This window comes from Ornithorhynchus anatinus, chromosome 2 (genome assembly GCF_004115215.2).
Source record: "Ornithorhynchus anatinus isolate Pmale09 chromosome 2, mOrnAna1.pri.v4, whole genome shotgun sequence".
In the NCBI taxonomy this organism is placed as follows: Eukaryota; Metazoa; Chordata; class Mammalia; order Monotremata; family Ornithorhynchidae; genus Ornithorhynchus; species Ornithorhynchus anatinus.
In genome coordinates, this window is record NC_041729.1 from 76357715 (window position 1) to 76373217 (window position 15503).

Genomic DNA, 15503 nt, shown 5'->3' on the forward strand with positions numbered 1-15503 from the left:
AATAAAAGTAAAAAGGATTTACTAAAATTAGTTCAGAAACTATGTCTTTATGATATTTGTTAAGGCACTGAACGAAACAATGGGGTAGAGGCAATCAGGTTGGATACAGTCCCTGCCCCATAAGGAGTCTTAATCCCCATTTTCCAGATGAGGGAACTGAAGCACAGAGAAGTGAAGTGACTTCTAACTTTCACTTGGTTTAAAAACAATTCCAGTTGTCCTAGAGAAACATGGAAGTATTGACTTGACTGCACTTTACAGATGAAGAAATAACAATAATAATAATTATGGTATTTGTTAAGTGCTTACTATGTGTCAGGCACTGTTCTAAGCGCTAGGGTAGAAACAAGAAAATCGGGTTGGACACAGTCTCTGTCCCACCTAGGGTTCACAGTTTTAATCCCCATTTTCCAGATGAGGGACTGAGGCACAGAGAAGTGAAGTGATTTGCCCAAGGTCACACAGCAGACAAGTGGTGGAGTCGGGATTAGAACCCATGACCTCCTCACTCCCAGAAATACTCCAATAGCGGTACACTCTGTCATGCAAGCACATTTGCCTGTGAAATCTTCCCGTTTAATCTCTTTTAAGAGCCCGGCTAATTTGTACTCCTAAAGGAGGCTCCCGGATATCATTTCCCCAATGGGCAATGTACACAGCAGAGCAAAAAAAGAATGAACTAATCTGATTCTTCCTGCCTGCTAATGGCCCAACTTTTGGTGGTCACCTTTCATTTCTAACTCATGGCCACTGGTTGTATTCACTGCAATATAACACTGTTCTCAGTCAAGACATTTATTTGGGTATTTGGGAAAAAGGAATATTCTGATTTGGCCAGAGAAAGGTAGTCTCCTGTCATGAATGATGGATTAGCCTCAGTCCTATCACAGAGATTTCATGACTGAGAACCTGGGCAAAGTAATAGTAATGATGTATTTAAGGGTTTACTATGTGCCAGCTACTGTACTAAACGCTGGGGTGATTACAAGCAAATCGGGTTGGACACAGTCCCTGTCCCTCATGGGTCTCACTGTCTCACTTCCCATTTTACATATGAGCGAAATGAGGATCAGAGAAGTGAAGCGACCTGCCCAAGGTCACACAGCGGACAAGTGGCAGAGCTGGGATTAGAACCCATGACCTTATGATTCCCAGGCCCGTGCTCCATCCACTCCACTGTGCTGCTTCTCAAAGGAATTGAAGGCCATGATAATGGTCTGTGTGGTGTCACTGGCACAATTTGGTCCCTACCAGTCATGTTCCTACTGGACACAGAGTGCAACAAACCAAAAAGCAGGCGAGGGTACATCACACTGTGAAGTACACTTGAGGTAAAGTTATGGCAATCCAGTGCCAATGCTGTGCTTTAGCACCACAAACCAGCAAGCAATCGCCAGGTATCCTTAGAGTACAATTCTGCCTTTCTCTCACCAACAGCCACCTCCTAATCCAGGGATTGTAATCAACCTGATTAATTTGTAATCTACCCCAGTGGAAAATTATAAAAATCAGTTAACCAGAAGACCACCACACTGTAGCAACTGATAATTTTTTTTCTTTCCTTTCTTTTGATAATTATTTCAGTTTTCCTTTCTAGTTTTAATGTTGTCATGTAATGGGTTTAATTTTCTCTGGTTATTAATTGCAACTTTCCCAATCACCGTGACAGCCAGAATACAGAAGTCATATAAAGAAAAATAAAGAAAGCTTATGACATCTTTTTCAATGAAGATAAGAGATTCCTTAACAATTTCACATGTTGCTAGGAAAGAAACAAAAGCTGAGTTATAAGAAAAAAAAGAAATAACTTGGTTTCAACATACCAAATATATAAATTGTTGTTCTTCATTTTCAAAGAAGACAACGCTGATCGTGAACTTCACCTATAAATGCCTGTTGCTGCCAAGACCAATGAGGGATCCACAGTCCCTTTCACATTAGGCAAACAAAAAGGTTGCCCCTTGTGATCCCTAATGTCTGTGGTGCCTAGGACTGTTTCCGCTTTGTCTTCTTGTCTCTCTTTCCTGGGGAAGCAGCCTGGCCTAGAGGAGAAAGAACAGCTCTAGGAACTAGAGGCCCTGGGTTCTGATCCCAGCTCTGCCACAACTGCCCACTGTGTACCTGGGGCAATTCCCTTAACTTCTCTGTTCCTCAGAATCCCCTGTGCAAAATGGGGATTCAATGTCTGTTCTTCCTACTTAGACAGTGAGCCCCATGTGAGACAGGGACTGTAACCGGCCTGGTTAACTCCTGTCTATCCCAGCACTTAAAAGAGTGTTGGACACAGAGTAAGTGCTTAACAAGTACAATAATAAAAATAATAATACTAATAATGATAATCAAGCTTTTGATCAAAGAGAGACACTCCCTTCTTAGTGATGATGCACCTTGCTGTCTCACCTTAGCAAATGACTCCCAGTTTTCAGGTGAGATGAAGCATGTCAGGGGCTTGGTTTTACCGTATCCTTAAAATGCTTCCTCTGCCCTACTTGTTTTCAGTTTCTCAATTTAAGCTCTCCAAACAGCAGCTGTTTGGGTTTACTGCTCGGTCAATCAATCAATCACTTATCCTGTCCAGGTCCAGGTCATCGTATTAAGAGTTTGGGAGAGCACATTGCAGTTGGCAGACACAATCGCTGCCTTCGAAAAACTTACAGTCTAGCACGGGAGACAGATATTAAAATAAATTATACCAAAGGGAAGCATCCAAGTAGAAGGATATGGACATAAGTGCTGTGGGGACTGGAGGTGGAGTGAGTACCAAAGTGCTTAGGGGTGGAACTAAGGGCTTGAGTGAGAAAGTAGGGAAGGAAAATAGGGTAGGGGAATGAGAAATGAGTCAGGGAAGGCATCCTGGAGTAGGTATGATTTTTAGTAGAGCTTTGAAGACCACGAGAGAGCTGCTCCATCAGCCGTATTTGGGGATGGTTTAAAGAAAAGAGGTAGGAACTGAATAAAGGGTTGAAGTCAGGTGAGGAGATTGCGGACGACAGTGAGTAAGTTGATAATAGAGGAGCGATGTGTGCAGGCTTGGAGAGGAGTGAAGATAAGTGGGGGGAAAAGAACTGATTTAGTATCTTGCATCTGATAGTGAAGAGTCACTGCTTCTTCTAAAGTTCCAACCAGCATAGCTGTGTTAAGGTGAGCATTCCAGCATTCATTCTAGAATGTCATTGTCCGTGATCTTGTCTTATCATTTGATCTTGAGTATGGCTCTTATATGACACTAATGGAATTGCTACTATTAATCCTTGTCATGATAAAAACTCTTTGGTTTTGAAAACTCCATCTTTTACCCACAGAAGTTTGGTGAACTGTGTTCACTTTATAAAGATTTTTATAGGCTTTTATAGGCTTTTATAGGCTTTTCAAAGCTCAAAGTGCAATGGAGATTTAGCAAAGTTGATCAACAAAGACCGTCAACCCAGATAACTCAGGTGAAAAAAAATCCATTTGGTGGGGCCTAATCAATCAACAAATCAATCATATTTATTTAGTGCTTACTGTGTTCAGAGCACTGCAGTAGTGCTTGGAAGAGTACAGTATGATAGAGTTAGTAGACATGTTACTTGTCCGCGATAAACCTACTGCCTAGGGGGACGAGTTTACAGTCTAGAGGGCCTAGATCGTTGATCTGAATTATCCAGACTACAGCTATATTGTTCAATTTAATTGTAAAATTGCTAAACCTGCTTTTCATTTTGAGCTGCAGAATCTCTCTGAGTTAAAAATACATTAACACATTAAAAATAATATTTTAGGGCTTTTTGCCTTCTAATCAATCAGTGGTATTTATTGAACGCTAAGCAGAGCTTCAGTAGGAATGGGAGCAATGTTTTCCCAGCGCTTTTTTCCTCTGTCCACTAAAAAGATGAAGATCTGGACTCTTTCTCTATTTAAACCTCAGAAAGCAAGCAGCATGTCCTAGTGGATAGAGCATGGGCCTGGGAGTCAGAGGGTCATGGTTCTAATCTCGGCCCCGACACTCGTCTGCTGTGTGACCTTGGGCAAGTCAGTTTACTTCTCTGTGCCTCAGTTACTTCATCTGGAAAATGGGGATTGAGACTGTGAGCCCCTCGTGGGACAGGGATTTGTATCCAACCCGATCTGCTTGTCCACCAGAGAGCTTAGTACAGTGCCTGGCACAGAGTAAGTGCTTAACAAATACCGTAATTATTATTATTATTATTAATAAACACTGATGGAGAGGGAAAGGAGAAATGTCTTCATTAACTGTATCACAAAGTCACGGCACACAGGTAATAGTGCAGTTTTAAAACAGAAAAATATTAGATCTTAGGCACAGCACTATTTTGGTCCAATGTTTCAGCACACGCTGAACCATATGTCCCTGAGAAAAACAGAAATTTGTCAGTTGATTGACTATTTTAATTCATGGACCTGATCAAGCAAATTCTGGATCCAAGGAGGATTTTTTTATTGCTTGAATTTATCTGATAGGTTTGTCTATATGGTTCTCATTTACAGAATAACGATGAAATCTCCACTTGACTTTGTATATTTCTAAAGACATGTTTGAAGTTTGGGGGATTTTACCAGGGACATTTTAGAGCCTGTAAGATCAGATGTCAGTACACAATATCGGATACATCTTGTACAAAGAGGGAACAAGACATGGACAGTAAAAAAAAATCACCAGTGTTGTGGCATCTGTCTTTCACCTTGCAACAAAGGAGATGTTCAGTGAAGAAGTTGAAAGTGGTTCTATGAGGATCCATCTTGCCACACAGCAATGTCCTTAATGCAGCCACAGGTAAGATGGTGATGCTGATGAAAATGAATCAGCTTCTCAAGAGATTTGATGATCTCATAGTCGGGGAGAGCGAGACTGGCAATATTCAGGCCCAACATCCGGGAAACCACCTCCCTGAAATCCACAAGCTGCAATTCCAAACAACCAAATGATCAACCAGAGAGGAAAAATCCTACTGCAAAGTCACACTCAACAGTAAGTTCTGGAAAACCCGAACATCTGCAAGGGACCTACACTGACAGAATGTGAGGGATAGGCAGACTACCCTGTGGGAATCACAGTCAATGACACCTACAGTTTCTGAAGGAGACAAAGGGTATTGTCATAGCCAAAATAGGAATAAAATAACTTATGGCTTAAATGTGCCAACTAAGAAAGACTTCTGACTGTACCCTTATCTTTCAATCTCCATTTCACTGCCAGACTCTCAAATTTGGGAAACACAGAACTCTTGCCAACATGACTCACTCAAGTGGAAGAAAGGGGAGAAATTCCCCAGAGCCTCTTCTCTCCCCCAGCCCTCTCCCTATCACTTAGGGTCAAGATCATCCTTTCTTCCAAGATTTTCTTTCCGAAGCACCTCGGGTCTAGAGACTCAACACTCGCTACTCTGCCTGACATGTGAGTACAAGCAGAGCCAACGACCAAAGAAAAAAAGACCAGTTCTAAGATCAGCAGTCCACTCTGTGGCCCTTTAAGCTTCAGCAAAGCAGAGAGATTAAAGCCAAAAACAATGGGGGTCAGGCTGCCCAGTACATGTTTCTTTTTGTGACTGACCTCCTGATGTACGGGCCAGATAAAACTCTCTTCCTTGCAACTAGCAAATGAGTGAGTGCTTTTTTATGAGTTGCATATGCACTTGCTCTTCCATTGTTTGTGCATCACTGTTAAGAATACATCTCTCTCCTGATCGGTTAACTGTAGAAAACCTGGCCACTTAAGAAATCAAATCAAAGGCGTCACAAGATCCCATATGGAACCATTCAAATGCAGCGTGTAGAACACACCAAACTGGATCGTCCTCAGGGTTTCCAGTTCATTAAGAGGGCTTCCACTACCCTTTCTTTTTCCCACTATTTTTACACAGTGTCTGCCGGGGGAAGAGTTCATTTTACTGCAGGCATCTCAAATGGACAGAGAATCCAGGCTCTGTTGCTTGTCTGCTGTTTGACCTTGGGCAAGTCACTCAACTTCTCTGGGCCTCAGTTACCTCATCTGTAAAATGGGTTATTAAGACTGTGAGCTCCATGTGGGACATGGATGGTGTCCAACCTGATTAGTTTATATCTGCCCCAGTGCTTAGGACAGTGAACATAGCAAGCGCTTAACGCACATCAGAAAAAAATGGAAATACCACTCTGTGCTCTACAGTAATGTACGATAGCAACCTCATACAAGCAAGAAGACAGCAATCATAGTTTTTCCATCCTCGGGAAAACAAGATTTCTGTTATGACAAAAGCTTCTTCATAAGTAATTCATTTTGTTGCAAATAGGCTCAGAGGAACCTAATGGATCAATTCTGTAACACTGAAGGGAAAGTCAGCTGTGAGCTAGTCTCTTCCTTCCCTGAAACTTTAGATTGAGAGTGGTTCCGCACTAACACATGGGTTTAGGTTGGAACAGAACCAATTTGGGACCCTCTTGGTGGGTGTGTGTTGGGGAGGCGGGGGGGGTGGTCTGTGGAGAGCAGTCTTAGGCAACCAACACTGGCTGGAGGGATCCCCCCAGACTAGCCAGTTCTGAACCAGAATCTGTCCCATTCCGACCCAAATTCTCAGGCTCACACTGAAATCAGACCCTTTCTCTCCTACGGAAGGGAAGTGACCACTGAATATCATCTCACAGACCTATAAAATAACAGTGATCACAATAACGGTATTTGTTAAGCACTTACTATGTGCCAAGCATTGAGCACTGGGGTACATACAGGTTGTCCCATGTGGGGCTCACAGTCTTAATCCCCATTTTACAGATAAGGTAACTGAGGCACAGAGAAGTTAAGCGATTTGACCAAAGTCACACAGCTGACAAGAGGTGGAGACGGGATTAGAAGCCATGATCTCTAATTCCCAAGCCTGGGCTCTTTCCACTAAGCCAGGATGCTTCCCAGCATTTCTAGGTAGTGCTTTTATTACCGAAGTGCCTTACATTATTTAGTTATTTACTCATCGCAACAACCCTGCGAGATAGGGTTCAGGTATTATTACCCCCAATTTACAGCTGGGGAAACTGAGGCTTCGGACAGTTAAGTGACCTGCCCAGAACCACACACAGGAAACGGGTATCAGAGCCAGGACTCGAACCTGGGGCCTCAGGCTTTCAGATCTGAAGCTCTTCGATCGCGCCTCGCTGCCTAGTCCCATTTCTGGTCATGCAGTGCACTTATCCTGCCTATCTAAAAGGATTGGAAATCATTTTAGATGTGTCGTAGTAGAACACATCAAAGTAATAGCACTAGGAGAGAATGCTTTTCAGCTAAAAAAAAACAACTGGGGATGAAAAATCAGATTTTTGCTAAAAAAAAAGTCATCTCAAGCTCTGATATAGACACTCAAACTTCAAAATCACCAAAGTTACCTAAGCTTAAATTTCTCTTGAGCTGGCAAAAAAAGTGCCAGAAGGAAAAAATGATGAATAAAAAGAAGATACTTATTCTGAAGGCTAAAGTAAAAAGAATCATTCAGTTAGGCTTTGGATGTCAAGGGGAAAACCATCACAGTGATTCTGAAAGCATCTTGTTAGAGAAGCAGTGTGGCTCAGTGGAAAGAGCCCAGGCTTGGGAGTCAGAGGTCATGGGTTCGAATCCTGGCTCTGCCACTTCTCAGCTGTGTGACTGTGGGCAAGTCACTTCACTTCTCTGTGCCTCAGTTACCTCATCTGTAAAATGGAGATTAAGACTGTGAGCCTCATGTGGGATAACCTGATTACCCTGCATCTACCCCAGCGCTCAGAACAGTGCTCTGCACATAGTAAGCACTTAACAAATACCAGCATTATTATTATTACTGCTGGAGACAGAATATTTGGCTGTATGGACCATTGTGCTGACGCATAATGGTTTTGCTTAATTTATTATGTTCATTAAATCTTGAGGCAGACCAGAGGAAGGACAGCGAAATACACCTGTTTATTTGGATTTGTCCTTCTAAAATAGGAGACTCTATCATTCATTCAATAGCATTTATTGAGTGCTTACAGACCACTGTACTAAGCGCTTGGAAAGTGCAATTGGGCAACAGATGAGACAATCCCTACACAACAATGGGCTCACAATCTAGAAGGGAGAGACAGACAACAAAACAAAACCAGTCACCATCAACAACTTTCTCAGCTTTGCATGCAGAGTTAACCTGTTTCTGTGTTCCTGTGCAAGTGTCCCTGTGCCTAATCACACTTCCCTACATATTTCTAGGTTCATTTTGCCCTTTCCTTTCCCCTTCTTCCAACTCTTTTCTCCTCTCCAATGCCATGGAGACAAAATCAAGAGCTCCCAACCAAACCAGCTCGTCTAGGTTAAATGAGGTCCCGAGGCAGAGCAAGGAACTAGTCCCTGACAAGTGATGATGTTGGTATTTGTTAAGCGCTTACTATGTGCCGAGCACTGTTCTAAGCGCTGGGGTAGACATAGGGGAATCAGGTTGTCCTACGTGGGGCTCACAGTCTTAACCCCCATTTTACAGATGAGGGAACTGAGGCACAGAGAAGTTAAGTGACTTGCCCACAGTCACACAGCTGACAAGTGGCAGAGCTGGGATTCGAACTCATGAGCCCTGACTCCAAAGCCCGTGCTCTTTCCACTGAGCCACGCTTGTCAGCCATGTGGGGCCACTAACATCCTGGTTTCTAGCTGGGCCCTGAGGGGTCCAGTGGTAAGTGGAGCCAAAATTCTCCACCCTGCCTTCATGGGATTTTTCCTATAAGTGTTGGGGTAGGACCATGGAATTCACTTCCACCAGCTATAAGTCAGAAAGGAATGAAATTCATTTAACCATATTTATTGCATGCTTACTGTGTGCAGAACACTGTACTAAGCGCTTATCTCATTTCGACACAGCCACTTGTTTTTTCATCTTCCTCATTTATAATAATTGTAGTATTTGTTAAGTGCTTACTATATGCTAAGCACTGAGGTAGATACCAGATAATCAGGTCCCACATGGAGCTCACAGTCTAAGGAGGAAGAGAGGACAGGTATTGAATCCCTATTTTGCAGATGAGGGAACTGAGGCAGAGAGGAGTTAAGTGATGTGCCCAAGGTCACAGAGCAGGCGAGTGGTAGAGACGGGAGGTGCTGGTACACTGCTCCGGTACATTCGTTCGTAATGGCTTTACTTACCTGCCTATCAATGTATCTATCCACCTATCGATCAGCCTATCTCTATAACTTCTTTAAACTACTAATTCGCTTCAAGTCAGGTGCCATTCAGACTATGTGTTTGGGATTAATTGTACATATATAATTGCAGATTTCCTGAATAGGAGGTTCTGGGGTTTTCTAAAATCTCCCCTGCAACTTAAAACATTATGTGTAATTGCACCAGGTGACCCAGAGGAGGTGGCAATTGTCTAGTTAAAATTCAAGACCATTTAGTTCCAAAAATGCGCATTAGGATTTGAATTAAGCTATCTACGTTGACCAAATTAACAAAATACTTGTTCATTTCAGATAACTCTAATCCTAGTTAGCAAATGTTTTCTTCACAGCTGATTCCGAATGTTGTAAAATGCGGAATAACTTCAGTCTCAAATGCACTATTTGATTCTGTGAGCTTCAATTTTGTTTCTGTTTATTAAGAAGTTTTTAATATGCACAGGAAAGAAGAGGATACACTTCTTAATAAGTTTTTATCTCTAGCATAAAGACCAACTTTTCATTTTGCATGCACTGCTAAAAATGGAGCAGGAATTTGGTGGGGAAGGGATACTGGCAGGGGACAGGCTTCAAAGAATGGGCCAGAAAGCAACCATCCTGGGTTGGTTTTTTTAAAATGGTTATTTGTTAAGACGCTTATTTTGTGCTAGGCATGGTAAGAAAAGCTGGAATAGATACAAGTTAATCAGGTTGGACACAGTCCCTGTCCCATATAAGGCTCTCAGTCTTAATCCCAATTTTACAGATGAGGTAACTGGGGCACAGAGGAATTAGGTCACTTGACCAAGGTCACGCCACAGACAAGTGGTGGAGGCAGGATTGGAACCCAGGGTCTTCTGACTCACAGGCCCGTGTTCTCTCCACTAGACCACTCTCCGGTCTTATTAGAGACCTGGGGTGAACAAGGCTGAGAGTCCAGCTCAAACAGCTGTAGGGACCATGGTTCCTCTCTCCTTCATGGAGTTGGTACCTATACTTTGTAGCTATTCCAAATTTGGTATCATGAGCCATAAAAAAAAAATCCGCTAGACACACCAGTTTCTCCAAAAAAGTATACATACCTGACTTTCCCTCTTTGTCATTTCTTCCATTGTTCTTTTCAGGGTCTTCACTTCACTGGTCACCACCTCTAACGTGCTCCTGGCCCTTTCTTTATCTTCCTTAGCCTCGTGCGTAATAAAATCCAGTTCTGATTTTACAGAGGTTAACTTCTTCTCAGCTTTCTCCTTCATCTTTTCCAGTCTGTCTCTGGACTTGTTTAGATCTTCTATGGCCTTGGTCTGTTCGAGAGTTTTAATCTAAAAATGAACCAGTATAATCAGACAAATAGGAAAATGAGGATGTCTTTGCTTAGTAAGTCAGATCAGGAGTAACTGAGATTCACCTATTGAACGAAACATAATGCAGACCCAGAAATAAGGCAGAGAACTCCCAAATTTAATCACATTCTATGTTGATATTTTCATCTGCAAGGTACTGTGTTTAGACATCTCAAAATTAGCGTGTTATTGTGCCCATCATTAACGAGATAAACCCTAAGCAACTTGGCTCAGCCAATGAGAGGATTATGAAAAGGAAGTTCTTGGCCCGAGTTTTAAAGTTGTCTTGATGTAGGATTCTAGGTAAATCACTAAAGTTCCCAGAATCTCAGTTTCCTCACCTGTAAATCTTAAAAAGACCAAGATGACAAAAGCACTACAAATACCTTTTTCGTAGACCAAAGATGTAATCATGAATAAAATCAAGAGGTTCTCTGTAGAAGCAGCAAGGCCTAGGGGTTAGATCCCGGGCCTGGGAGACAGAAGGACCTGAGTTCTAATCCTGACTCTGCCACTTGTCTGCTGTATGACCTTGAGCAAGTCACTTAATTTCTTGTGCCTCAGTTACCTCATCTGTAAAATGGGTATTAAGACTGTAAACCCCATGTGGGACATGGACTGCGTCCAACCTGATTACTTTGTATCTACCCCAGTGCTTAGAATAGTGCCTGGAACATAGTATGTGCTTAACAAATACCATTAAAAAATCAAAAATTAAAATTTGGAGAAGTGGAGAGAGAAGACTTGCTGGTGAACCAGTTACAGAGTTCAGGTAGCAGAAATTCTGCATTCTAGCACTTCAGCAAGCCTGACATTGGGGAGAAAGAGGGCAGGGTGAGGAATAGAGTAAGATCCTCAGTAAGAATAATAAAGCAGTGATATTATGACTGTAAGCTTGTTGTGGGCAGGGAATGTGTCTGTTGATTGTTACACTGTACTCTCCCAATTTCTTAGTACAATGCTCTGCACCACAGTAAGTGCTCAATAAATACAACTGAATTAATACAATTATAATTAATAATTTAGTAAGGGCATACTATGTGCTAAGCCCTGGGGTAGATACAAGATAAAATTGACATGGTTTCTGTCCCACATGTGGACCACAATTTAAATTTTTTTATCCCAGTCATAATATGAAGTACTGAGCGTGATCCAACAAACACCCTTGAACGCTCCAGACCCCAAATGTGGAAGTCCAGAGATTTTAAAACTCTCCAGAGGTAATTCAGAGATTTCTCCCATTTCCAAAAAGAGAAAGATGAAGGTTGGGCAGGGACTGTCTCTATCTGTTGCCGGTTTGTACATTCCAAGCGCTAAATACAGTGCTCTGCACATAGTAAGCGCTCAATAAATACCATTGAATGAATGAATGAATGAAGGTTAAAACACCACAAGTGGGTTTTAAAAGTTAGGTAAAAGTTAGGGACCCTAGCAAAGCTACACTCTAGTAGAACTAAACTGACAGTTGTGGCCTCCATAGTAAAGTGGATTTTTTTTTTTCATTCTCCCTTTAGCTTTAACAGTGAACTGAAATTACACAGCAGGATATTCTAGCTAAAAGGAAAATAAAAGGAGTACTCTTCAAGTTTTGATAAAACTGATACACAACAGAAAATCTAACAATCTAATCATCAGTGACCTTCTCAGCCCTCTCTTCATAGCTACTAAAAAAGTTGCCAGATCTGAGAACCCACTTCATGTAATTAATGAGTAGTATTTAATGATGCTTATTATGTGCAGAGCACTGTACTAAGCGGTTGGGAGAATACAACAGAATTAGCAGTCATGTTCCCTGCCCAAAATGAGGTTACTGTCTTGAGGGGGAGACAGAAGTACTTCAAGAGAAGTAACATAGCCTAACGGATAGGGAACTAGCCTGGAAGTTAGAAAGACCTAGTTTCTAATCCCAGCTCAGCAACCTTTCTGCTGTGGGACCTTGGGCAGATCACTTAAATTCTGTCTGCCTCAATTTCCTCATCTTTAAAATGGGGACATGGATTGTATCCAACCTGATTAGCTTGTACCTACCTCACTGCTTAATACAGTGTCGGGCACATAGTAAGCGCTTAACGAATTCCATAAAATAAAAGAGGACAGAAAAATACACTTGCCTTTATGTTAGGTTCAAAATGTGAGAAGGGCTTACACTGGGAAGGACAGTTGAAAGATCCAGGATCTTTTTCTAATGGAAATGGGAAAATAGACTAGAATGTAAACTCCTTCTACACTCTCAAAATATAGTACTCAGGACAGGGTAAGTGCTCAATAAATACTATTGATGGATTGATTGATTGCAGTGTTCCTTCTGTCGGCAGAATGGTATCAGAATCCAGACTGAAATCATTTTGAAAGTGAGCAAACGTGAGCACTCTACCCCAGTCGAGGGTCGGCTGCATGATTCAAGCAGAGAAGGCTTTGAAAGCTGTCCAACGTGGATTAGATGTTTTATGGTTTTTCCACTTAACAGACAGGCTTATACTTTTCATTACTGCTTCTCTTTTTTTCATCTAAAAAGGCTGGGAAAGAATTAAAATGGAGCTGCTCTTTTCAGAACTAAATTGAACAGTTATTTCTACCTTCATCAGAGTAAAGTTTGGTGCGAAAGAATATGGACACTTAATATCCTAGCAATTGAAAAGGATTATGGGTGGATTATGGATTATAATTTAACTAGACCAGGCAATTAAATTAGATGTTCTGCATTATCCTGTTTTAAAGGGACCCAAGCACATCTGATGATCATAATCATGTGTTTGGCTAAATCTACTTAAAAGCAAACGAATGTTTTGGAAAGGAGTTCATTAGTGTGGGTAGGAAATTCGTGTTTTTTGATATGGGTATTACTTCTACCCTACAAATAGTTTCATCAAAATGTTACTTTTAAACCAGTACGCTCTGCTGAACTGAGTAAAGATCCTAAATGAAAACCTTAGGATTGGACCACATCTGTCTGTAACTCCCCCTATTGCTCCCTATTGGCACACAATACCGAGAGAGAGATGAGGAAAAGTGTTGGAAGAGGGAATGGCAGACTTTTTGCAACTAAGAGCGTAGTGTGTTTTGGAACTGTATCTAGCTTGTGTAGACAGAGCCATAATTTCATATTTTGAGTATCAAGTCTGGAAGGAAAAGTAAAAGAGTTGAAGTCGTGTCTTGCTTTTCCCTACACCTGGAACTACTCTAGAGATGCTTCAATCTCCTCCAAATGGTGTTCTTTCCTCAAGTGAGCACTGGGAAGCGACTGCAGCTAGAAAACAACTTTTGCCATGACCAGTAAAGAGCAGTAAAGACATGTAAGGTTGGTACGTGCCTTGAGTTCGTTAGCATCAGAGAGTTTGGCCTTGAGCTCTGTCACTGATTCTCTGGCCATGCCGAGCTCCTTCTGTAACCTCTCCACCTTTTTCTGCAACTTCCTAGCTGTTAGATGGGCCTCGTCCTTCTCCGCTGCTAAGGCGGTTCGCCCTTGCTTCTCCTCTTCCATTTGGACTAGTTTCTGCCGCAGAAGGTTCATGTGTAGCTCTCTGCTCTCAAGTTTTTCTTTCTGCGTCTTGAGCTGATTGGAAAAGAGGATTTAAAAAACTCAACATTCGGCAAATCTAAGTGGATTATTACTGTAATGCTGATCTTTATCTACATTTCAATAAGACTGATTTGTTATTGGATTTTTTTTTTTGCCTGATTGTACGCTTTCATTCATATTTTTTCCAGGCATTATTCTAGGCATCTGAGAAGAACTGGACAAAAGTGCTACAGAAAATGTGCAGAGCAGACAGGCTTTCGACATTTGATTAGATGAATCATAATGAAAATGTGAAATTGCACTTAAAACTACTAAAATGGATTTTCACAGCCAGCATATAATAACACATAGCCTAACAACCAGCAAACCCATACCCAACTAAGGAACTGAAAGTACTCAACTGAATTCAGCTGTGTACCAATTATTTGAGCAATTTAGTGATTTATTAAAAGGTGCCCAAAATGACAGTTGCTTCAGAAAAATTAAAAGTGCTAAGGAAATTCTTTGAATTTAAAGAGGCTTAGGCCACATTTAAGGGAAAAAGTACTTATCAAAGAGACCTCATGGGATAATCTTATCCTGAATCAGGTCCCTAATCAAGTCTTCATCCAAACTAGCCAGGAAAGTTCCTCATCAATGAATTAATTAGTCAGTAGTGTTTACTGAGTGCTTAATCTGTGCAGAATGGTGAAGGAGGATTTTTGTTGTTGTGGTTTCAAGTACTGTAATTTTAAATGTCCATTGGGTTGAAAAAGCAGCCGCAAAAATATATTGTATTTTTTTGCTGTACTTAACTGCATAATATAAACCTAATGATTTTGACATGCTTTTTCAATTTTGCATATTTGCTTTACTTTTATGCTGCTGATTCTTTTTTACTGACTTTGTAAGATTTGTTTTATCAAAGCAATTTTGTGGTGACTTGCCCCTAACATGAATTATTTAAGATTTTTACAGGTTTTCTGACTACTTTACAGAGGGCTTGGAAGAGTACAATAGAGTACAAGGACCTTACAATTAGAAAGTAGTTAGAGATGTCCAGACCCTATAATGCTATACTATCATCACCACTTTACCATCATCCGCCATAAGTATTTTCCACTAGATTGTAAACCCCTTAAGAATAGGGATTGTGTTTACTAACTCTATTGGGCTCTCCCAAGCACTTACTTAATAAAGTCCTCGGTACAGTTCTCTGCACAGTGTAAGCACTTAATAAATATTACTGAACGACTGACTGATTATTTCCCCCGGACCAAGTACTGTCATTGTGCAGGATCTTCATTCTCCAGAAAAGGGGAATATTAATGTATCTGTTATCCAGAGCTTCCAAATCAAGTCACTGCTGCTTTTTCTATAAATCAAATGGCAAGAATATCTAAATATGTACATGTTTGGGTAAAGTGAAGCACGGAACCCAGCGAGGTCAAAAAGCAAATGCTTTAGGAGAGTGTAATCTGGTCAGGTGTAGATTTAATAGCTAAAGCTAGTCAGCAGTCAGACCACAAGATTTCCG

The 15503-nt window shown here is 41.3% G+C and overlaps 1 protein-coding gene across 2 annotated transcripts in view; it reads right to left on the minus strand.

Annotated features, from left to right (window-relative positions):
* Window positions 1-4147: 4147 nt before the first annotated feature.
* CCDC170 (coiled-coil domain containing 170) overlaps window positions 4148-15503 on the minus strand; it is a 67856-nt gene continuing 56500 nt past the window's right edge. For both annotated transcript variants that reach the window (XM_039911147.1, XM_029057451.2), the window contains exons 9-11: window positions 13778-14020; window positions 10210-10446; window positions 4148-4902 (exon numbers count right to left, since the gene is read on the minus strand). In XM_039911147.1, the coding sequence (XP_039767081.1) occupies window positions 4726-4902; window positions 10210-10446; window positions 13778-14020 (657 nt within the window). In that variant the 3' untranslated portion in view covers window positions 4148-4725. The remainder of the gene's footprint in view (window positions 4903-10209; window positions 10447-13777; window positions 14021-15503) is intronic.